General features: G+C 39.3%; 2 protein-coding genes across 8 annotated transcripts in view; both read right to left on the bottom strand.

Annotated features, from left to right (window-relative positions):
* LOC125154018 (probable maltase-glucoamylase 2) overlaps window positions 1–4,768 on the bottom strand; it is a 92,082-nt gene extending 87,314 nt beyond the window's left edge. Inside the window, exons 1-2 of the mRNA XM_047837652.1 lie at window positions 4,663–4,768; window positions 188–267 (exon numbers count right to left, since the gene is read on the bottom strand). Of these exons, the coding sequence (XP_047693608.1) occupies window positions 188–267; window positions 4,663–4,768 (186 nt within the window). The remainder of the gene's footprint in view (window positions 1–187; window positions 268–4,662) is intronic.
* Window positions 1–23,583, bottom strand: part of MGAM (maltase-glucoamylase) — a 224,283-nt gene that overhangs the window by 2,584 nt on the left and 198,116 nt on the right. For 4 of the 7 annotated variants that reach the window (XM_047833056.1, XM_047833073.1, XM_047833064.1 and 1 more), the window contains 3 exons: window positions 22,443–22,531; window positions 20,897–20,946; window positions 18,247–19,900 (listed from right to left, as the gene is read on the bottom strand). In XM_047833056.1, coding sequence (XP_047689012.1) covers window positions 19,550–19,900; window positions 20,897–20,946; window positions 22,443–22,531 — 490 coding nt within the window. In that variant the 3' untranslated portion in view covers window positions 18,247–19,549. Of the gene's footprint in view, window positions 1–2,090; window positions 2,098–14,086; window positions 14,093–17,246; window positions 18,165–18,246; window positions 20,072–20,896; window positions 20,947–22,442; window positions 22,532–23,583 lie in introns of those variants that run through there. The other 3 variants (XR_007146932.1, XR_007146931.1, XM_047833086.1) reach the window with 3 other exon arrangements.

The following is a 23,583-nucleotide window of genomic DNA, read 5'->3' as shown; positions in this document are numbered from 1 at the left end:
GAATAGTAATGCTTTAGCAAAAATAACCATGCCAGCCAGCTATTGACAGAACAAACTGTTCTACTATCAATGAAATTCTTATAGAAATAAAGTCATTTTAACTGATAGATAGATAGATAGATAGATAGATAGATAGATAGATAGATAGATTCCAGTAGAACAATAGCAGAGAGCATATTTCTCTGACCTCTGTCACCACATGCCCAGGAACACAGTCTATCCTCTCTGATTCGGGGATATCTGGGCACTCTGGAACAAATGAACGACCTGCATAGGAATTAAAGGAAAAGTTGAAAGTTTGTAGTGTAATCACAATTTCAGAAAGGCTGCAGGCAAAGTTACAGACTTGTCAGCCAAATTCTCTAGTCAATGATCACTAGTAGTTGGTATCTATCTGTGCCTACAAGTGTTAAACACATTTGCTTTTTGTTTGGTTGCTTGTTATTGGATATAATTCACATGCCATAAAATTCACCCTTTTAAACTGTACAATTCAACTGCTTTCAGTTTTTTACCAAGTTGTGTTGCCAATCACCACTATTTAATTCCAGAACATTTTCATCCAAAAAGAAATCACATACCCATTCATGGTCACTTCCCATCCTCTCTTCTCCCAGTCTCTGGCAAACACTAATCTGTTTTCTGTCTCCATGGATTTGCCTATTCTGAACATTTCATATAAATGGAACCATAAAGTATGTGGTCATTAGTGTCTGTTTTTTTCACTTGGCATAATGTTCTCAAGGCTTATCTATGTTGCAACACATAACAATAATTCAGTCTTCTTTTTTTTTATGGCTGAATCATAACCATTGTACGGATATAACACTTTAAAAAATCTGTTCCAAAGTTGATGTACATTTGTGCTGTTTTTTACTTTTTGACTATGACATAGAATTCTGCAATGAACATTTGCATACAGGTTTTTGTGTGAACATATGTTTTGAATTATAGATAGATAGATAGATATAGTATAGATCTGGAAATGGAATTACTAAGTAATATGGTTGAGCTCTTTCTTTTTAACTTTTTGAGGAACTGCCTAACTTGTTTCCAAAGGGACTAAAATTCCAAAATTTTACCTTCCCACGAGCAGTGTGTGAGGGTTCCACTTTCTCCACATCCTCAACACTTGTTATTATAGACATTTTCCTGGGAGTGAAGAGTATGTGATTTTGACTTACATTTTCCCAAAACTGATAACAAGTATCTGTTCATGACATATTGGCCATTTGTTGATCTTTTATGAAGAATGTCTGTCCAAATTCTACACTCATTTTAAAAACTGGATTATTTTTCTTTTAAGTTTTGAATTGTAAGATTTCTTTATACATCTGGATACAAGAATCAGATATGTTATTTGCAAATATGTTTCCCATCCAGTGGGCTGTCTTTTCACTTCCTTGATGGTGTCTTTTGAAGCACAAATTGTTTTTTTTTTTTAAGTAAAATTTACCCATCTTTTCTTTGGTTGTTATGTCTTAGGTGTCATATCTAAGACACTGCTGTCTAACTCAACATCAAAATATTCATAACTGTTTTCTTCTTAGAATTTTATATGCTTGGCTCTTACGTTTCAAATTTTGATCCATTTTAAGTTAATTTTCATATGTGATGTCAGGTAGGGATTCAGGAGTATTTTTTTACATGTGGCTATCTGTTGTCTCACACATTTGTTTTTGTTTGTTTGTTTGTTTTTGCTTTTTTTCCCACTTACTTTTAGCCATCTATGAGGTAAACCAGGAAGATATTATAATCTCCATTTGAACAAAGATCCCCACTCAACGTTGGTTATTCTTCCTTTAGCCTTTATCACATTTGTGAGCCCCTCTCCCCCACCCATCAATGTAACATCAGAAGTAGGACCTGGTTCAGTAGGCTCCATGAGCCAGTCAAAGCCCAGAATTGCATTTGAGTCTTGAGTTAACAGTGGACATAATAGGTACCCTTTAGTGCCTTTGTTTCTATTCAAAAAAGACCTCAAAACAACTCTCCTACCTTTATGGCTCTACAGTTGTATATATATATATATTTAAATAAAAATTTATTTTAAAATTGGATTGAAGACTTAAAAGTAAGACCCTTGAAACTGTAAAACTCCTAAAAGAAAACATATGAGAAACACTTCATGAGATTGGTCTTGGCAATGATTTTATGGATATGATCTCAAAAGCATAGGCAACAAAAGCCAAAATGGACAAGAGGGACTACATGAAACTAAAAAGCTTCTGGATACCAAAGGAACCTATCAACAGAATGAAAAGTTAACATAAGAAATGGGAGAAAATATTGGCAAACCTTCTATCTGAAAATGGGCAAAATTCTAAAATGCATAAGGAACTCCTACAACACAACAGTAAAACCAAAATGAAAAACAATAACTTGATTAAAAAATGGGCTAATGACTAGAATAAGCATTTCTCTAAAGACACACAAATGGCAAACAGAAAAGATGCTCAGTGTCACTAATCATCAGGGAAGTTTAAATCAAAACCACAATTACATATCACTTCACATCTTAGGATGGCTATTATAAAGAAAACAAGAGATATCTTGCTGGCTCAGTCAGTAGAGCATGTGACTCTTGATCTCAGAGTTGTAAATTTGAGCCCCATTTCGGATGTAGAGATTACTTAACAATAAAATCTAAAAAACAAAATAAAAGGTAGAAGTGTTGATGAAAATGGGAGCAATAGGAAACGCCTGTATGCTAATGGTGGGAATGCAAACTGGTGCAGCCACTGTAGGAAAACAGTATGGAGGGTCCTCAAAAAATTAAAAATAGAACCACCATATGATCCAGCAATCCAACTTCTGCTATCAGCATGATTGAATAATTCAAAAGAATGGAAATAAAAATATCAAAGAGATATTAGCATTCTCATGTTTATTGCAGTGCTATCCACAATAACCAAGATGTGAAAACAATCCAAGAGTCCATCAACCAATGAATGGATAAATAAAATGTGGTGTGTGTGTGTGTGTGTGTGTGTGTGTGTGTGTGTGTGTATCAGAATATTATTCAGACATAAAATAAAGAAGGAAATCTGGTTATTTTCAACAACATGGATGAATCTGGAGGACATTGTGCTAAGTGAAATAAGCCAGTTACAGAAGGACAGACGCTGTATGATTCCATTTATAGGAGGTATATAAAATCGTCAAATTCACAGAAGCAAAGAATAGAATGATGGGTGCCAGGGCCTGGGGGGAGGAGGAAATGGGGTGTTCTTAATCAACATGTATAAAGTTTCAGTTAGGCAAGATGAATAAGTTCTACAGATCTGATGTACAACATTATGCAATAACAATACTGTATCGTACACTTAAGAATCTATTAAGAGAGTAGACCTCATGGTAAGTGTTCTTACCACAACAAAAAAAATTAAATTAAAAACCCTCCTTTTCAATTCATGTAAACATATCTTCAAAAAGCATCTCGAGAGAAGCCCAGCATATACAACAATTAAAAGTGAAACTATTCTGCATGAATTAGAGTGTGATTTAGGGTAAAAATGCAGGTGTGCAGATGTAGTTTTATTTTAACTAAGAGAAACTACTTATTCATGTATATTGGATAGTAATATCATGGGACTTGATACTCAAAAAAAGTTTTCTAGGGAAAAGGTAGTAATAGGCTAAAAACAGTTTATATCCATGGTTTTCAAATCTTCTTTCAAAGACATAACTGTTCCTAGAAAGTGCCCTAATGTTTACTGTGGACAGTGGTGAAAAGAGATTGAGTAGGTAGGCTCTGCTCTCAGCACAATTTCTTTTCAATGCACGCCTAACCTACATTTAGAAAGTGAACTTCAGGGGCGCCTGGGTGGTGCAGTCGGTTAAGCGTCCGACTTCAGCCAGGTCACGATCTCGCGGTCCGGGAGTTCGAGCCCCGCGTCGGGCTCTGGGCTGATGGCTCAGAGCCTGGAGCCTGTTTCCGATTCTGTGTCTCCCTCTCTCTTTGCCCCTCCCCCGTTCATGCTCTGTCTCTCTCTGTCCCAAAAATAAATAAACGTTGAATTAAAAAAAAAAAAGTGAACTTCATCAAGCAAAATAAACCTCAAATTCTGTTTTAATTAGGGCTAGGGTTTTGTATTACACACTATTATTTTATTATTTAGAGTATCATGTGTTCATGAAGGAGAGGGCATTCTGTTTGAGGCTTCTGTGTGAGAAAGAATAGTTTCAAAGGTATTGATGAAGAAATAATAGTTATTTCAATCAGCATATGGGCTGGAAGCTAATTATAATAGATCTATTTAGGCCAAGTTAATCAGCCCTCAAGTTGCCTGTAACTTAATTTCCTTTTCCGTGATGTAATGGGATTGGGCACTGTTACCTCAACTGTTCTTTCTCTTTGAAGGCTTCATGACTGGATTGAAGGACAGAAATCCAATGAGCCTAATTTTGCATCTTGTTAAATTTTCATCAAATGAGACTTTCATCAGAAGATCCTGAACATCACTATCATTAAAGCATTTGCTATAGAAAAAGAACACTTCTCTTTTGAAAATTGAGTTAAATTAGTTGTGGATGTGGATTTTGAATAATGCAATGTGGTGCCATGCTGAAGAGTGAAGAAATATAATGATGGCTTTGGCAACCAGAGAGGACTTTCTTTACCAATCCTTCCAACCCCAAAGCAACAAGCATCTTCCTTACCTGAAGGATTTCCCAACACCAAAAGCATCAAGAAGATATCTAAGGCGAGTATAGTTAGGAAGAAGATGATCAGAAGGACTTCCAACACACTCAGATTCCTTGCCATCTAGACGGACACAGATAATGGCATTTAAGCAAACCACAAACCCCATCAATCCAAAAGATAGGCATCATGATTAGAATGTGAACTCATTTGCAAGATGACTTGATTATAAGCATTCCTCTTTATATAATCAAGAGAATATTGGTTTCCATCCATTACAGTGTTTACAATGAACTCTAGTCTGTGCGTCTAACACCTCTAAGCCTCCTGTCTTTTTTGTCTGCAGAGGGATTGAGTATTGTCCAAGGAAAGAATATATCAGACGTAAAGAACTGGAGGAAGGGAGGAGTGGAATGGAGTAGAGGAGAGAGATGAGGGTTTAAGGTGGCTCACAAAGCCCTTCTAGATGCCACTTTGATCCTCACACCCATCCTGGGCAGTAGAGAAGAGGGTACACTCAGGGAGGGAAAAAGTAAGAAAACCTGAATTCTAGTCATCTTATTCCACTTCCTATACCATGATGGTAAGGAGTTTAATTGTTCAGAAGTGACTAAACCTGTTAAGACTCTTGCAACAAAAATGAACCTAATTCTGATCTCCAGCACAATGCTTGTTTGCATGATCACAGCACACAAACCCATATAAATTTGGTGGCTCACAGTAGCCCTGTTGATCATGCATAGACCCATGTTTTAAAATATTTGGTGTATTAAAGTGTGTAATGAACTGGGAACCAAAGAAGTTCAATTCTTGTCCTGGCTTGCATACCAACAGATGGGTATTTTAGCTATTTGGATGTGCATTTCTCCATCTGCAAAATGAAGTCAGATTCTGGAGTTACTCTCATTCTTCTGCTCTAATTATACTAAACCTCACATTATATCTATGCCTCACAATTCCATGACAGCCTTCACCATGTCATTCCTTGGCTGACTCTTTACCATCACTACGCTTCTTACTACCCCTGCATATTGGCTATTCCCTGGAACTTATCACCCCTCAGAATTGGTCCCCTTCTGAACTCTTAGCCTGTACTTCCTATTTCCTGGGCAGAAGCTCATGCCCTTTTACCTTCTCATTACACTGTTTCCTTATTCTGTGATCACATTGAGGCTTCTGTTGTGTTACCTTCCCTCTTAATTTCTTAGTCCCACCTGGCTACCATCTTTCCCCGATGGAGGCCTCAATAGCTATTATTTCCCACATCTTCCTTGCTCCCTTATCTGCTGACTCTATACAATGAAGCCATTGATCCAAACTTCTCCCTTCTGGGTTTATGCACTCAGCCCAATGTAGATGCCACTGGCTTCATAATCTGACAAATATGATGAACCTTCATGCTGACTGACAATCTTGCCACTTTCTCTCATTTCTCTTAGGGGAAATTTCAAATATTGATCCTTGTTTTCAAGCTCCAACATTTGTCACCTATGCTGTTTGCTACTCTCAGTCCAATCATCTCCAACATCACAAACAAAACAACTAGTTTACAGAAACTATTTCGTCTCCCTGCTTCTCAACCCAAGCTTTTCTATAAAAATTATCTACATCTAGATAAATTCTTATCCTTTCCCCTCTTCTCAGTGGAAGAGTTTTCCATCCTCTTGTCTAAGCATAACCCTTGTATCTATCCTATAGATCTCACACACTATGAATTTCTCAAAAATCTTATTCCACCAATTATCCTTCCTCTTTCTTGAATTATCAACCTTTCCCTCTGAATGTGTTCTTTCCCCCTCAAAAGTATATCCCAAGTTGCCCTAAACTCTGGTGATGATTCTGTGTTCTTCTCTAGGTACCATCATAACTTTCTTTTTCCTTCCACAAATAACTTTCCAAAAAGATAATTCCACCCTGCCTGTATTAGTTTCCTCGTATAATACTGGCATGTCTTCTGTTTCCTGTATTCCAAGGAAACTCCTCCTGTCAAGGTCACCAGGGATTTAGCTGCTGAATACAATGGGCACTCTCTTAAACATCCAGCACTATCAACCACTTCCTCCTCTTTGAATTTCTCCATGGTTGGATTTTTTGATTATCATTCAATCTTGGTTTTCACCCATGTTTCTGGTTCCTCTTCAATTTCCTTTTAGTCCCTTGCTTCATTAACTATTGATATGTCCCACATTTTCAACATAGGTCCACTATCCTTTCTCCTTTAGCAAGCTCCACGACTCATGACTTCATATAACAGAGGACAATGTAATCTGTATTTCTAGATCAGAGATTCAGATTCATGTGTGCAACCACCTATTAGATGTTTCACCTGGATGCCCCACACACTTCACCAAATTCAGCATGCTTAAACCTGCACTCACTCATCTCTCCCCACACCCCAGTCCCAGCCTATGCCAATTCTGCCCAGTTGGCCTCTCCTAACATGATTAATATCTTGAAGAACAGAATCACAATTTTGTCAAAAACCTAAGTAAATTTCTTGACTCCTCTTTTTTTTTTTTAGTCCTTCCAGCCAGTCACCAGTTCAGTCAGACTCCTTTCCCAATATCTTTCAAATCTATTTCTTCCTCTCCATCCCTACTGGAAATGCTTTAGTCAGGCCATCATTTCTGGCCTGAACTGTGACCACAGCTTCCTCCCGGCTCTCTGCTTCCTCTCTGCAGATGGATTGCTCTTTCTTCTGCACAAATGGGGTCATTTAGTTTTCCTCTATTCAAGTCCTCAGTGGTTTCCCAAATAAAATATAAATGCTTTAGCTTTGTATTCACAGGTCTTCATGACATCTCCTATGCCCGCTGCCCTGCCTCTTCTCTCCCCTATGTTCCAGCTATACCAAACCAACAACTGTGTAGTAATAATCTATAAATCCAGGTGAACAGACTTTCTTACTTTTTTTAAACTTCACCTCTCTTTCAACTTTGCATTTCCCTGTACCCCTGTTCTTCTCAGCCCTGGCCCAATGCCATGACCATTTCTGTAAGTATTTTCATACCTGTATAGCTTCATTTTTTTAGTTGAGACAGGCTTTGGTTAATGTGTAAAAATACAAGCAAAAAAAACACCTTAATTTTGAAATGGAGGTAAGGAGCAAGGATCTACAAATAATTTGCCACGGGTTGCAGGGAGTTAGGATTGAGGCTTGGGATTGAAGGTGGAGTTTATTAACTATCTTTTCATATTAGCCTAAACCTATCAGGTATCTCTCCTCTAAACTCTTCAAAGGTTTACTCTAATCCCTGTAAGATATATATCATGTTATTATATTCCCATGATACCCCTACATTGAAGTTGACCAGGCAGGCAACATGATGCCCATTTTATGTCAATGTTAAGGAATTGTGCCTAACCATGGTTAGTGGTGTAACTGAGGCAAACACTGAGGCTCTGCTTCTTAAACCAGTCCTTGAGTGTTCTCACTCTCTCCACAATGTCTCCTGGACTGTAGAGCTTACAGATCTAGAGGCTGAATCTCCAATGGTGAAATTTCAGGCAGTGAAAGAAGTCTGAGAGACCCACCCCATGTGCTCACAGTACATGACTTTGTTTCTTATACACAGAGCCCATGACTCACTACCACAGCAAACACTCTCACTCAGCTTCCCTTCTCCAAGCACTGTGTCTCTCCATGAGGAAACTTTGTTTCCCAGCCTCTACAAACCCAAGGCACATGCCTCTTCCACAGCTTCTGAATCCTCCCAGGGGAGCAGGCTCAACACCTCCCAGGGGAACAGGCTCTGGAAGTTCAGGATCCTCAGAGGACAATCCTAGGCATTTTCCTGCCTCAGGGACTACTGCCATCCTGCCAGCAAGTGGGTAGGTGGGGATTCCAAAAGGTAGAAAGTCTTTCCTACTCAGAAACCCTCCCTACCCAGAGCCACTTTTCATCAAACAGAATTTTAGAATAATTAAAATCCAGATTATGATTAAAAACATTAATGATTGTATACAATTTCCCTCCCTGCCCAAAGAGATGCATTCATTGTACTTCTAATCCATGGCACTTTTAGCCAACTTCCAGAAGGAAGCTCCCAGTGAGAGTTTTCTCCCAGTGAGAGAGGAACATCTTGGATTCAACCCTCCCTGTCTGTTACACACACACACACACACACAATCTCTCCAGTCAGCCTGTGACTTCATGCACTATCTCATTCCCACTCCTCATGGTCTCTGGAAAAGGAAGAAAATATCAGGTCCAAAAGAAAAGTGTGAGTTGTTCAGATCATTTTGCAGAGGAGACAGGGACATTTAAAATAAAAAAGGAACACTACTTACTCAAAACACCACATGCATGGAGAAAAGTACTCACCTCATAGCCGTATCCCTTTATTTGCTATGTCTATCCCTTGGTGGTTCTTGAGGAGCACTGAGCAAAGGTCACTAGGTTGATGTAGCCAGCTTCTGCTAGGATTGATTTATTGCCCTGTAAATTTGACGGTGATTGGAGGAGAGGAGGGTTTTCCAATTGACCATAAAATGGCCCTTGCTTTCCCTGGGACTTAGAGTGAGCTCCGTTTGTTAATAAAAGAGGAAGGTGGGGTTTTATTCTAATAGTTATGCCTCTTCTGTGTTCCTGTTAATATCCAATTACTTTGCTTGTCAAATTATACTTGCTTGACTGTCCATGTCGCCTAAAGAGATCAGGAGCTGGATCTTCACTTTTGTATCGGTGTCTCCTGTGCTTAGCCTAACATTCATAGATAGTTTTAAATATATGGCTATTCGTTGAATATGTAAGTGAAAAAATGAATAGCTTTTGCCTCACTACATTGTTCCTTTCTCCATTTTGCCACCCAAATTTCTCTTGCATAACTCAGCTTTCCACTTTTTTTCAAGTTGATTTATTTGAGAGAGAGGGAATGAGAGAGCGTGCACATGTATAAGCGTAGCAGAGAGAGAGAGAGAGGAGAGAGAGAATCCCAAGCATTGATGGTGCAGAGTCTCATGTGGGGCTCAGTCTCACAAGCCATGAGATCATGACCTGAGCTGAGATAAAGAGTTGGGTGTTTAACTGACTGAGCCACCCAGGTGCCCATCCATTAATTTGAATAAGTGTTCCCACCAATTATTCTAAATAAAAGAAGCACCATTAAAGTAGAAATTATATAATATTGAAGTGAGAAGACACCTTCACTGGAAATTTATCATGCTCTTTGACTGATGGGTATTTAAAAAAAAAACTTCTAATATTTAAGGAACTTTGCATCTTGGGAATTCTGCCTCCCCAAGGAAAAGGCTAGAAATTCTCTTTCACAATCTCCCTTTCAGCCAAGGTAGAGGCAACTGGCCTGTGCTGGGCCAATGAGGCGTGCCTGTGACCCAGAAGACGGTGGAGAGAAGGAGGTATCATGTGGCATCCAGGATGGTGAAGAGACATTGTTTCGGAGGCAGTAGGGACAGGCAACCTAGTGGCATCCTATGCCCAGTATTGAAAGTACAGGCTGCTGAACATAGGCTAAGGGCAATGGAACACCCCACTTGGTAATAAGACTACTATTCCTAGCCACATAGCCTACAAACCTGACACTCTTAGCCCTCTTGGACTTTCAATGAGTCACTAATATCTTCAAAAAAATTTTTTTTCTTCTTAAGCTAGCTAATGTGGGTTTTTATTGAAATATAATTCACATACCATGACATTTACCCTCTCAAAGTATACAACTCAGTGGTTTTTTGTATATTCACAGAGTTTTGCAACCATCACCACTATTTTCTTCCAGAACATTTTCATCATCCCAAAAGGAAGATATCACTCATCTGTGGTCATTCCCCATTCTCCTCTTCTCCATCCCTGCAACCACTGATCTACTTTCTATCTCTATGGATTTGCCTATTCCAAACATTTCATATAAATAGAATCATACAATGTATGACCATTGGTGTCTGGCTTCTGTCACTTGGCATAATGTTTTCACAATTCCACCATGTTGTTGTAGGTATTAGACACCCTCCGGTATCAGTACCTTATTTCTTTCTAAGGCTGGATCATATCATTATATCAATACATTTTGTTTATATACTCATCAGTTGATGTACATTTGGGTTGTTTATACTTTTCGGCTATATGAGCAATGCTGCTCTGAACATGCATGTACAAGTTTTTGTGTGGATATATATTTTCAATTCTTTCGGGATATACCTTGGAGTGAAATTTCAGGATCATATGGGAGCTCCATTCTTAACTTTATGAAGAATTGCAGAACTGTTTTCCAAAATGTAAAATTCCAGGCAACATTTTACACCCCCACCAGCAATATATGAGGGTATATAGTATGTGTAGGAGACTGCATATCCTATATATAACAAAATATGAGGGCATGCCATCTTTTAATGGCATCTAAGATCCATAAGTAATATAGTAGACAGAGCAGTCCATGTTTCCTTCAAATGCTCAATGTATGGCAAGTACACACACACACACACACACACACACACACAGAAACTTGGTTTCTACCCTGATTAACTTCAGAAATGAGATATCTACCTTACCTTTCATTCCAGTAGAACAGGGCCTTTGTTTGAAAATGTACCAGGATCTCACTTCAAGTTGGGACGATATCTTGGCAAGAGATTAGGAAAGGAGATCTATTGCTACACAAGGTCATTCTATTCTTTGTGTGATACTTTACTCTTGGCTCCTCATATCCCATGCTCATTTATGACATCATTTACATTACAGTGTTGACCAACAACCACAGCTAGCCTCCGTTTCCTGAAGTGCAGAAATTAGCTCACTTTGCCATCCCTTCTTGCTTACTAGCAACTGGAAGGTACTGGGTCACATGCTTGTGTCTACCAATGAAAAAGAGACATTTTGAAGGGAAAAAACAAGCATGTGACCAGTATCTTCCAGTTGTTTCTTAGCAAGAAAGCATGGTGAAGTTAGCTCCTGGCAGAACTTATAAAGTGATCAAAGCAAGCAGATGATTGAATGGCCAAGTCAGAAACCAACAATATGTATCACCCTTAACTTTCAAAGCACCATCCTCCAAGACAAGATGCAAAAATCTCAGTGATACTGCTGCATTGACAAGAAGGGAATGTTGCAGACACATATCTGCCGAGGCCCACACAGCCTTGTCTTTGTAGGTATTTATGGTAAGTAATGTTATAATAAGGATGCTTTTATTTTTTTTATTTTTTTTAACGTTTATTTGTTTTTAAGACAGAGAGAGACAGAGCATGAACGGGGGAGGGGCAGAGAGAGAGGGAGACACAGAACCGGAAGCAGGCTCCAGGCTCTGAGCCATCAGCCCAGAGCCCGACGCGGGGCTCGAACTCACAACACGGGGCTCGAACTCACAGACCGCGAGATCGTGACCTGAGCTGAAGTCGGACGTTTAACCGACTGAGCCACCCAGGCACCCCATAAGGATGCTTTCAATAAGAAATGGAATGAATTTCTTCCTCTTTTAGTGAAAGGGTTTCAGATGGCTGTTTCTTTATTTTGACATACCTACAAAGACATAAAGTGAAATTATGTGATCTCTGGGGAAGAGAATATCTCAAAAAGACTCCAACCTTTCTGCTAATAGCTTGCCAGGAGTTACAAGTGTAGGTCCATGTTGCTGGGTCTGCCTCAAGGTAGCCGCAAGTGTATATGGCTCCAGGTGTAGTCATTCTTACTTCTTTCCCAAGTTTTTATGTAAATTCCAGTTAGTTACAATACAGTGTAATGTTAGTTTCAGGTGTAAAATGTAGTCATTCACTTCCACACAATACGAGGTGTTCATCATGACAAGGGTCCTCCTTAATCCCCATCACCTATTTCATCCATTTCCCTACCCACATTTTGTTTGTTCTTCACAGGTAAGAGTCTGTTTCTTGGTTTTCTTCTTTCTTTTCCCCCTGTGTTCATTTGTTTGGTTTCTTAAAATCCACACGAGTGAAATCATATGGTATTCGTTTTTTCTCTGATTGACTTATTTCGCTTACATTGTACTCTCTAGCTCCATCTATGTCTTTGCAAATGGCAAGATTTTATTCTTTTGTATGGCTGAGTAATTTTCCATTATGTACATATATACCACTTCTTCTTTATCCATTCACCAGTCAGTGGACATCTGGGCTCTTTACATAATTTGGCTATTGTTGATAGTGCTGCTATAAACATCTGGGTACATGTATCCCTTCGAATTAGTATTTTTTGTATCCTTCGGGTAAATACCTAGTAGCACAATTGCTGGGTCCTAGGGTAGTTCTATTTGTAACTTTTTGAGGAACCTCTGAAGTGGTTCTTAAAGTATGCTCTGGAGACCAACCTCTGGGAGGTCTTTGAGACCTCTTCAGGGTGTGTGTGAGGTAAAACTATTTTCATAAAAAACACTAAGAAGATATTTGCCTTTCTCACTTTCTTTCCTAAGTGTACAGTGAAGTTTTCAAGAGACTATATAACATGTGATATCACAAAAGGTTGAATGTAGAAGCACATTTGAGGTTTTGGGATCTTTTTCTATTAAACCAGATTTTAAAGAGATTTCCAAAAATGTAAAAATGCAATTTTTCTAATTTTCTTTGGAAAATATAACTATTTTAACATTTTAAAGTTTTTATTTGAATTCCATTTAGTTAACATACAGTATAACATTAGTTTTGGGTGTACAATTAACTATTTTAAGTTTTAATATAATAAATATCAATAGCTATAAAAATATCAATAGATCTAACCCCATGAACAAAAGCTCTTGGAATCCTCAATAATTTTTAAGAGTATAAAGAGGTTCTGGGACCAAAATGTTTGTGGACTGCTTATCTGGCATACTGATTTTCAAACTTCTTACATAAATATGATATATAAAATGTATATGAGGGTACATATATTCCACTTGGATAAAGATTTTAAGTACATATTATATATTTTTGTATGTTAAGTATATATGTATATTACATATATATGTAAAATTCATTTTTTTATTGTTTAGAGAGAGAGAGAAGAGGACATGTGAGTGAGAGAGAGGCAGAGGGAGAGAGAGAGAGAGAGAGAGAGAGAGAGAGAGAAAGAGAGAGAGAAAGAGAGAGAATCCCAAGCAGATTCCATGCTCAGCATGGAGTCTGATGCAGAGCGCGACCCATGACTATGAGATCATGACCTGAGCCAAAACCAAGTCAGATGCTCAACCGACTGAGCATCACCCAGGAACCCCTTAAAATTCTTTATTCAGATGTAATTCCAGTATGTAATTGAATGAAATAACTGAAGCCAGGGTGGGGAGCTCAGATCCCTGCCAATCTGCCTTCTTCCCTCTTCCAGAGAGCAATGCAGAGCCCCTTTGCAGAATTTGGAAATCACAGCTTTACTCTGACACCAGCCGATCAAGAAACATGATCCCAGAGAGACAAAGTGACCCAACCAAGTCTCTGGACCCTAAATATTGCTTCTGAGTTCTCACGCAACTGAAAGGAAAGGAAAATGCTTGACCAGTGGACGAAACACTTGCAATGGGGTGAGGCAGGATGCAACCTTCTACCTACAGAAGGACAACTCTGCTCAGAGAATCGAGGGAGCTGCAGATCCTTTCCTTCACTGACCCCCTTCTCGGAGCTGCTGAGAATCTTTTCAGTCCTAGATTAAAGGTCTTCATGTCCTTAAGGAACTGGCTATTTAAAAGCCAAAAGAATGAATGAATTCAAGAGACAAGTGAGCGACTGAGGCTTGGGAACACTTAAAGTTGTTATAGGTACAAGGGACCGAGTTGCTAAACTGAAGTCTGGGAAGCAGATGTGCCTTAATCTAGGAATTCTTGAACTAGGGTCCCCAGAACTCCAAGGGGTATAACTTAGGGAATCTGCAAGCATTGATGGGAAAAAATACATCTTTTTTCACTAATTTCTAACTGAAATTTAGCATTTTCTTACATTATAAATGTGGATAGCACAGCACAGCAGTTTTAGCAGCACATGAGTCAAAATAGAATCACAGATATTTTCATATCACATTATGAAATTGTAGCAGATATCTCAAAACATTGCTTATGCTGATCATCACATGGAAATTATGATATTATGAAGCCCATGGCTCAATCTTATTATATAGTGTGATAATTTAAAAATTCCTCATGTGTTACTATATTAAACTTAAAAATATTCATATAAATGTATTTTAATATATTAGGATTCCTTTAAATATTTTTTTAATATTTATTCTTGAGAGAGAGAGAGAGAGAGAGAGAGAGAGAGAGAATGAGCAGGGGAGGGGCAGAGAGAGAGGGAGACACAGAATCCAAAGCAGGCTCCAGGCTCTGAGCTGTCAGCACAGAGCCAGATGCGGGGCTCAAACTCACGAACTGTGAGATCATGACCTGAGTCAAAGTCGGACGCTTAACCGACTGAGCCACCCAGGCAGCCCAGGATTCCTTTAAAATGGTACGCATTTTATTTTATGCCTCTAGGAACATCATTCTTCAGAGGGCTTTCATAGGTCTCAGCAGACTGCCAGTGGGGTCGATGACACTACAACTGTGTTCAGCCTCACTCCCAGATGTGGTGATCATGATTCTCTAACAGAAATCCTCTTTCTGAGTTTTCAGTGGCAGCCAGAGCTAACTCCTACCAAGATGTCCTTGATGATAACATAAAAATATTTCTCAAATATTAAGTGAATAATGCTTTCCTCCTTGTAGCTTTCCTAGGTGGGATTAGAAGATAGCTAACAAGTTTCCCATATGTCTTAAAATTTATTTTAGTTAACATACAGGGCAACACTGTTTTCAGGAGTAGAATTCAGTGATTCACCACTTACATTCAACACCCAGTGCTCATCCCAACAAGTGTCCTCCTTAATGCCATCAAGTCCATCCCGCCACCCCCTTCCCTCCGTCAACCCTCAGATTGTTCTAAGAGTCTCTTTTGGTTTGCTTCCCTCTCTCTTTTTGTCCTGCTTCTCTTATGTTCATTTGTTTTGTTTCTTAAATTCCACATATGAGTGAAGTCGTGTGATATTTGTCTTTCTCGGACTGACTTATTTTGGTTGGCATAATACACTCTAGCTCCATGCATATCATTGTAAATGGTTAAGTTTTAATTCTTTTTGATGGCTGTGTAATATTCCACTGCATATATCTACCACATCTTCTTTCTCCATTTATCAGTTGATGGACATTTGGGCTCTCTCCAAGGTTTGATTATTGTTGATAATGATATAAACATTGGGTTGCATGTACTCCTTTGAATCTGTATTTTTGTATCCTTTGGGTAAATACATAATAATGCAATTGCTGGATCATAGGGTAGTTCTAGTTGTAGTTTTTTGAGGAACCTCCATATTGTTCTCCAGAGTGGCTGCACCAGTTTGCATTCCCACCAGCAGTGCAAGAAGTTTCCCCTTTCTCAGCATCCTTGCCAACACCTGTTGTTTATGTTGTTAATTTTAGCCATTCAACAGGTGTGGGGTGGTATATCATTGCGGTTTTGATATGTTTTTCCCTGATGATGAGTGATGTTGAGCATCCCATACTGTTTTTATTTTTTTTAATGTTTATTTTTCAAGACAGAGAGACTGTGAGTGGGGAAGGGGCAGAGAGAGAGAGAGGGAGACACAGAATCAGAAGCAGGCTTCAGGCTCTGAGCTGTCAGCACAGAGCCCAAAGCAGGGATTGAACTCACGGACCATGAGATCATGACCTGAGCTGAGGTCGGATACTCAATTGACTGAGCCACCCAGGCACCCCCCTATATATATATATATATATATATATATATATATACACACACACACACACACATATACACACACACACACACACATATATACATATATGTGTGTGTGTGTGTGTGTGTGTATATTATGGCAGAAGGAGCAGCGAGAGAGTGATAAAGAGAATCCAAATCAGACTCCAGCATGGAACGGGAAGGGGGTTTGATCCCATGACCATGAGATCACAACCAAAGCTGAAATCAAGAGTCAGAGGCTCAACCAAGTGAGCCACCCAGGTGCCCTGAGCATCCCATATTTCTGGTCAAAGAAGTCTCATTGTATCTTTCCATGTTTCTCTAGCTGCATAATTAGCTCAAGTCCTCACCCAAGAGCCCCTTATTTGGCTAATTAGAACATTAAGCCAATTTAACAATACCATTTTCTCTAACCTTAGGCACTGATACATGAGTGCAGAAGCAGACTCTGGCCTCCTGGTGTTTTAAAACACAAAAGAGAAAGAAAGACTTAGGGAAGTAAACATACTCTTTTCCAACACACTCATTTTCAAGGAATACCAAAAGTAAACATCTCTGTTGAACATTAATATGTAATTACTTTATCCCAAATTTTAATCATCTCATGTTATAACCCATAGTGTTGCAAATTCTGTTTTTCCCGGTTGACATTTTACCAGATAGAGCAACTGCTGTGATGAGTAAAACAGCAACAACCACTCATGTACATGCTACCACACACCTCAATCTCATGAACACCCGATGCTGGAGGTGTGAGGCTAAGTGTGGATAATCACAGATCTGATCATCCCATTGGTCGGTTAGACTCCAGGAACTCTGATGCCAAGGAGAACAAGACCAACTTACGAGGGCTTGCCAAACAAGAAGACTTAACACCAAAGGGAGGTTACCCAAGGTAAAAATGTCACAAAGTTCAAAATTTCTTGTAAATTTGCTTGTTTTATTTTTCTCTGGCATTTAAGTTGCATGCGTTTGTGTGAACTGTGGTTATGTATGTTAGGCACAGAGCAAGGAAATAATTTTACACATTTCAAAGCACACCACTGCAAAGATAAGTTACATTTTTTACGTTCAAACTCCCTCCCTCAGCTTTGCCTGCTTAAATCTCATCCTCACCCCACTTCCTATATGCTAAGTGTCCCCCCACCCCACCCCATCTCCCCGCTTTCACGTGAGTAGGCTCCTTCCTTCCTCCTCCCCATGAGGCTAACTATTCCTGAGATTTTTGCGTTTTCTTCTTACATGTGAGGATTGTTTTTATCACCATCTTCTGTTTCCTCTCACCTTTCCTGCTGACCTTTCCTTTCCCTATGTCATGCTATTGCTTCCTTCTCCCTATAACCAACAAACGGATGTTCTTTCTTGATACTTTCTTGAGGCCTTAGTCAACCCTAGGGCCTGGAACTGACCTGGCAAGCTTTTTCTTATGTATTTAGCAAGAGTGGGGCCCATTCCCTGATTACACACATACATACACACATACGTGCAACTTCACCATGGACCCAGTGCCTCTTCAGGGGCTATTGTGTGATGGGCCATCATTACCATGTTAATCACACAGGGACAGTCAGACAACTCACAGATTTCCAATACTTCCCTGTGGCCTATCCCACAGAGCTAAGACACAGACAAAATACGTAACAAAACTAATAAAATACTTTACCCGTACTGGGCATGAGCCAATTAACACCACACAATAATTTTATGAGCATGAAGTATAAGTAGTTTCAAAGCTGTTCATCAGTATCTTGCTCTAAAAATTCAGAGTGCTTCTCCACGTCAGTGAAACGAACTTATGGAGGCTGATGTCTGTGCTGGTCATATCAATGCTTAACACCTGTTGGGGACCAAAAGGAAAAGTAGAGGGCATCTGGTGACTGAAATTTCCTGCACTCAAACAAATCAGGTACAAGGCTATGGTCCACATGCTACTCTGCTACTTTCATAATGCATTGCTGTCAGGGAGCCCTCGAATGTTCAGGTGAGGAGGGTGTTTCTTGATTCCTTAGAGTACAAAACTAGTTCAGGGATAGGGAAAAGACAACAGGCCCTAAATAACGCAGTACAAATGACTGCAGAGACACAACGGCATAGACAAATGGGAGAAGAATCCCTTATTCCCATTCTACACAATGCTCCTTTGATCTTCCTTTTCCTGTTCCCCAATAGTGACTTGGAGATTGCCCAGTGAAAGTCCAATGGTTCAGCTTTTTTCTAGGCAAATGTTTTCCATAAATGGCACTGCAGGTGCAGGTGTTAGCTTGTGTAACAGTCCATTGGTCAGCAACAAAGTTGGGCAAAGTCCTTTATGAGCTCTTGGTAAGGTTGGGGCAATTGGTTAACAAGAAAGCCGCAAATATGAGGAAATGAATGAAGAATACAAAACAGTAGGAAAATTTTGTTTCAGGCCTTTTAATCAGGAAGGATTATGAAAGAAAAAAAGAGTCTAGGAAAAAGCGAAAAGCAAGCACACGAAGAAAGACCCATTTCCAGTGAGGCTAGGTGTTGGAAATGCCACACTACATTGATCCTCAGGTGCACATTTTCCATGTATACAACATTCATGAGCTCAGAATGTGTCTTGCAATCAACAGCCTTGGAATTACTGTGAGCTAAGCAGCACTTGTGACAGTTGTTATTATCTGTGCAAGCATGAATTTCATTGCTATTACCAGTATTATGAATGGATGGTACAGACCACTTAAAGATTATTTTAGGAAAGAATATGAATCCCAGCTGACAGTGAGATCAAGAAAGTGCTAGGATGAAAACTTGTATAAAATATGTTTCTAGCTTTGGAGAAAATTCCATAGATATTAGTGGAAGAAGTTTTATGAAATGATGTATCACCAGTGCCTCTGATAGCACAGAGGAAATACCTTAACCCATTCATGCTGCATACTTTTATTTTACATAATAATAAATAAAATGATAATTTTAAATATTTACATAAAATTTTCATAATAAAACATGGGATACAAATTGGTTTAAGGCATTTCTAATATTTCTTCACGTTCAGAGTTTACCTTATCTAAATTACTTTGATGCAGATTTATCAATGTCCGTGTGTCTCTACCCAATATTTTCCTCTGTCTTATCACTAACATTAAAAGGATAGAAATCTTGGTTTAAACAAAGTTTGCAAAACTCTCTATGTGTTTAAAGTAGAAATTTTAAGTGATACTAAAGCATTGCACCATACTTCTGTAATCCTCTTTTTCTTCATCGTGGTACATGAAATAATGGGGCAACTTTGAAGGTGTCATATATTTGATGAAATATGGTAGTTTGGGCTGTTTGGGAAATAGATCTCTGAGGCGGAGTGAAGGAGTAAAGACAAAGCTTTATATAAATTTGCAGACAAGAAAACACACATGGCAAGTAAGGCTCCAGACTCTCAGTTCCCAATGATGATGAGTCAGGAAGTTTCCCTTCACCTCCAGGCTGTCTACTGCTGATGCACGCAACACGGAGGGCTTCCCAAATGGCTCTACAGGAGAGGGGGTCGTTTGGAAGGGAGGTAGGCAGGAACTGCTCTGGCTGTCTCAGGATTGGGAAATACGGGTCACAAACCTGTGATGCAGGGTTATAAGTGAAGGTGGGTGTGATCACCATGCCGCTCGCAGAGATGCTGACACTGGAAATGGAGACGCTGCCCACTCCCCAGATCTCCACATAGCCCAGTTTCAAAGGGTTTGTATCGGTGATATATTTGTTGAAAATTATATGACTCTGCATCATATTCTGTCAATTGGGAATAAAAGAAACCAGAGGCAAAAATCCATTTAAATTTTTCTCAACCTCTTTTTTAGGCACAAATGTAAGCCACGAAGTAAGACACTGTGAGGGTCACCATCTTGTGCCCTTGGATAAAGCAGACCATGATTTCAGCCCTCTATCTCCTGCTTCCAACTACCATTCAACTTTGCATTGGCTAAGCACCTGCAGGATCTCTAGACTCACCCTGAACTCTAAGAAGACAAAGAGTCTTAGCTATCAGGAACTTTATATATAAGGATATGTATGTTTATATACACACACACACACACACACACACACACACACACACATACACATGTATGGATTTATATATATGTATATATGGATGTATATATATGTATATATATGTATATATATCCATATATAAATATGGATGTATGTATATAAACATGTGTGTGTGTGTGTGTGTGTGTATATATATATATATATATATATATATATATATATCTGGAACATTCTATATTATACATGTAGAGAAGTCACAAAATATACAGGCCATTCCAAGGAAAGAGAGGAACAAGGAAGGGCTAGATAACACAGAAACAATCTGTCCATCTGTGCCTTGGTGAACTGGAATAAATTACTGATAAAGCACGAATGGTTTAATCACAGAAAACTTCCTGAGAGTATATCAAATGTCCATCTGAAGTCTAGAGGAAGGAAAAGACGCAAATTAAGAGATGAGCTGTGAAGGGATTCAAGGAGGCACTCTATGTACCCTTATGATATCCAGCATCTAGCTAACCCAGCAGAACTCTGTTCACCCCCCATAGTATCAGTTGCACTCACTTGGCTGGCAGAAAAGTTGGCCAGGTAATAGAGTCCTTTTCCATAGGTATCTGCAAATAAGCAACAAGGTAAGCATGATCTGGAGCTATGCTCTTGAATTCTAATTGCTTGCTTGTTGAGAAAGTAGGGACAATTTTTGTTTGTTTTTCATTTTGTTTTTCTTCTTTATAGGGTTCCATTTTGTGAGATTAGTCAGACTTTGCCCCAAACTCTGTTTACACAAAATGTGTTTTTTTTAAGGGTTTTTGAGAAAGAGAGAGCACACGTGTGCAAGCAAGGGAGGGTCAGAAAGAGACGGAGAGAGAGAATCTGCACCGCCAGCACGGAGCCCGACTTGGGGCTCAAACCAACAAACCATGAGACCATAACCTGAGCTGAAATAAAGAGTCAGACACTTAACTGACTGAACCATCCAGGTGCCCCATACCCAAAATGTTTGAAATGAATATCAATATATCTAACAGAGTAACCTCACATAATGCAGTTTCCTGATACCACTCTTAACCCACGTTTCTTACTCATGGTCTACCATTCCCAACATCTTCCTGGTCACCTCAGAATTTCCAGATTCCACCTGCTAGAGGCACACATATGTGTACATACATGCACGTACACTCCCATCACAAACATCAACACTGGTGTCTTGGTCAGCTTATCTTGAGGAGTATTAGGTAATTTTTTCAATGCAATCTCCAGAGAACAAAGAATACCAAAAAAAAAAATAAAAAAAAAAATAAAGACTTCTTTGTCCTGGGAAACTATGAGCTCGGTATATCTAGTATAGGTATTCCCACCCTACCTCCTACCTTTGGGGCTTTCTCACTCTTCCACATATGCTGGACTCTTTCTAATTTGCTTACCACTCAACCAGGGGGCACAGGCTACCCTCTAGAGCTGTGTTGTCCTAGATAGTAACCACGCACAATACATATCTATTTAAAATAAAATTAATTATAATTAAACAAAATTAAAAAATTCAGTTCCTCAAAAGCACTTGTCACATTTCAAGTGCTTAATAGTCACCTATGCCTAATGGCTACCATGTTGGGCAACACAGATACTGACTTACTTCCATCACTGCACTGGACAGCATTGGCTTAGACATAGCTAATGGTACTTAAGCCTTCCTCCCGAGAGTTTACCAATTCCTATAAACTCCTAATGGAAAATCCCTCCAGATAAATAGCACAGCTGATAGAGGCACTGTCTTTCTTATTGGGATACTAAGCCTTGTAATTAGGGAATGTGGCCTTGAACATAAACCATAGGGAAGTCTATCTCAGTTGGCTACAAAGAAACTTTTCCTATAGCTTCTACACTGCTATCTCCCACAGTGAATTAGGACAGTTGGGTAATGGTGAGACATTCAGAGCTCTGCTTCCTCTACATGAGGCATAAAGATCATACACAATGTGTATTATGCACTTAAAGTAACAAATGGCCATGTTTCAGAATGCAACATTGTTTTAACATGGACAAGAAAAAAAAGCAGGCCTGCCCCCCTAGTCAGTGGTATTGACATGAATCCAAGGCAACCCTTACTCACCAATGCTTTGCCCATCATCCCAGAAGAGCCAACCTTTAGCAGTCCCCTCATCATCCAAGGCAACCTTGAAGCCAATGAATTTCTGACGGCTGCAATGGGGTAGGAAGAGCCATTAGCTAAAAACAAAACCATAAACCAAGGGTTTTCATAGAAGCCTGACAGAAGTGCTTCATGGTATCAATACTGGGCAGTAGGATTCAAGAGACTTGTCATCTGGTTCTAGTTCTGTCTCCAGTGGCTATCTTACTTTATGTCAGGAATGAATGAATGAATGAATGAATGAATGGAATTTTCATTTAAAAGTACGGCAAGAAACTGCAAGCCAACTCACTGGATCTGTGAGAAAAATCCTGAAGTGATCTTTCTCTTTTCATGACCTAATTTCCTAAGCACATGTAAGGTGAGCTCCACTCACAAATGTCCTAAGTTCTTCAGTTTTTAACTGAATTTCTTTTTTTTTTTTTTTAATTTTTTTTTTTCTCAACGTTTATTTATTTTTGGGACAGAGAGAGACAGAGCATGAACGGGGGAGGGGCAGAGAGAGAGGGAGACACAGAATCGGAAACAGGCTCCAGGCTCTGAGCCATCAGCCCAGAGCCTGACGCGGGGCTTGAACTCACGGACCGCGAGATCGTGACCTGGCTGAAGTCGGACGCTTAACCGACTGCGCCACCCAGGCGCCCCGAATTTCTTGAATTAAATGAGTATGGACCTAAGAATTTTGGTTTGACATCAGGCAGACATGGATTTTAGTTCCTGCTCAACTAGTTATTAAGTGTGTGACTCTGGGTAAATCTCTTAGCCACCTGAAGCCTCTCTTTGCTCATCTGTAAAATGGGGATGAGAGTACTCACATCACAGAGTTTATTTTCTCCTTTTGTTAAGAAAAATAATTTCCAAACAGAAACCTCCATACTAGTAGAGTTTTAGGCACAGAGCAAGCATTCATTTGATGTTAGCTATTATTAATTATTATATAGACTTAGATTTAAAATTTTAAAATCCTATATATGATGCCTCAAGCATCAATGGCGATGTGGCTTACACAATTTTCCAGCAACAGGTTTCTTAGCAGAGTCAATTAAGATCCAGAAAGTCTTCTGGGGCGCCTGGGTGGCGCAGTCGGTTGAGCGTCCGACTT

The sequence above is a fragment of the Prionailurus viverrinus genome, chromosome A2, assembly GCF_022837055.1.
Source record: "Prionailurus viverrinus isolate Anna chromosome A2, UM_Priviv_1.0, whole genome shotgun sequence".
Taxonomy (NCBI): domain Eukaryota; kingdom Metazoa; phylum Chordata; class Mammalia; order Carnivora; family Felidae; genus Prionailurus; species Prionailurus viverrinus.
The sequence above is the reverse complement of the archived record's forward strand: the minus strand, read 5'-3'. Positions and strand labels throughout refer to the sequence as shown.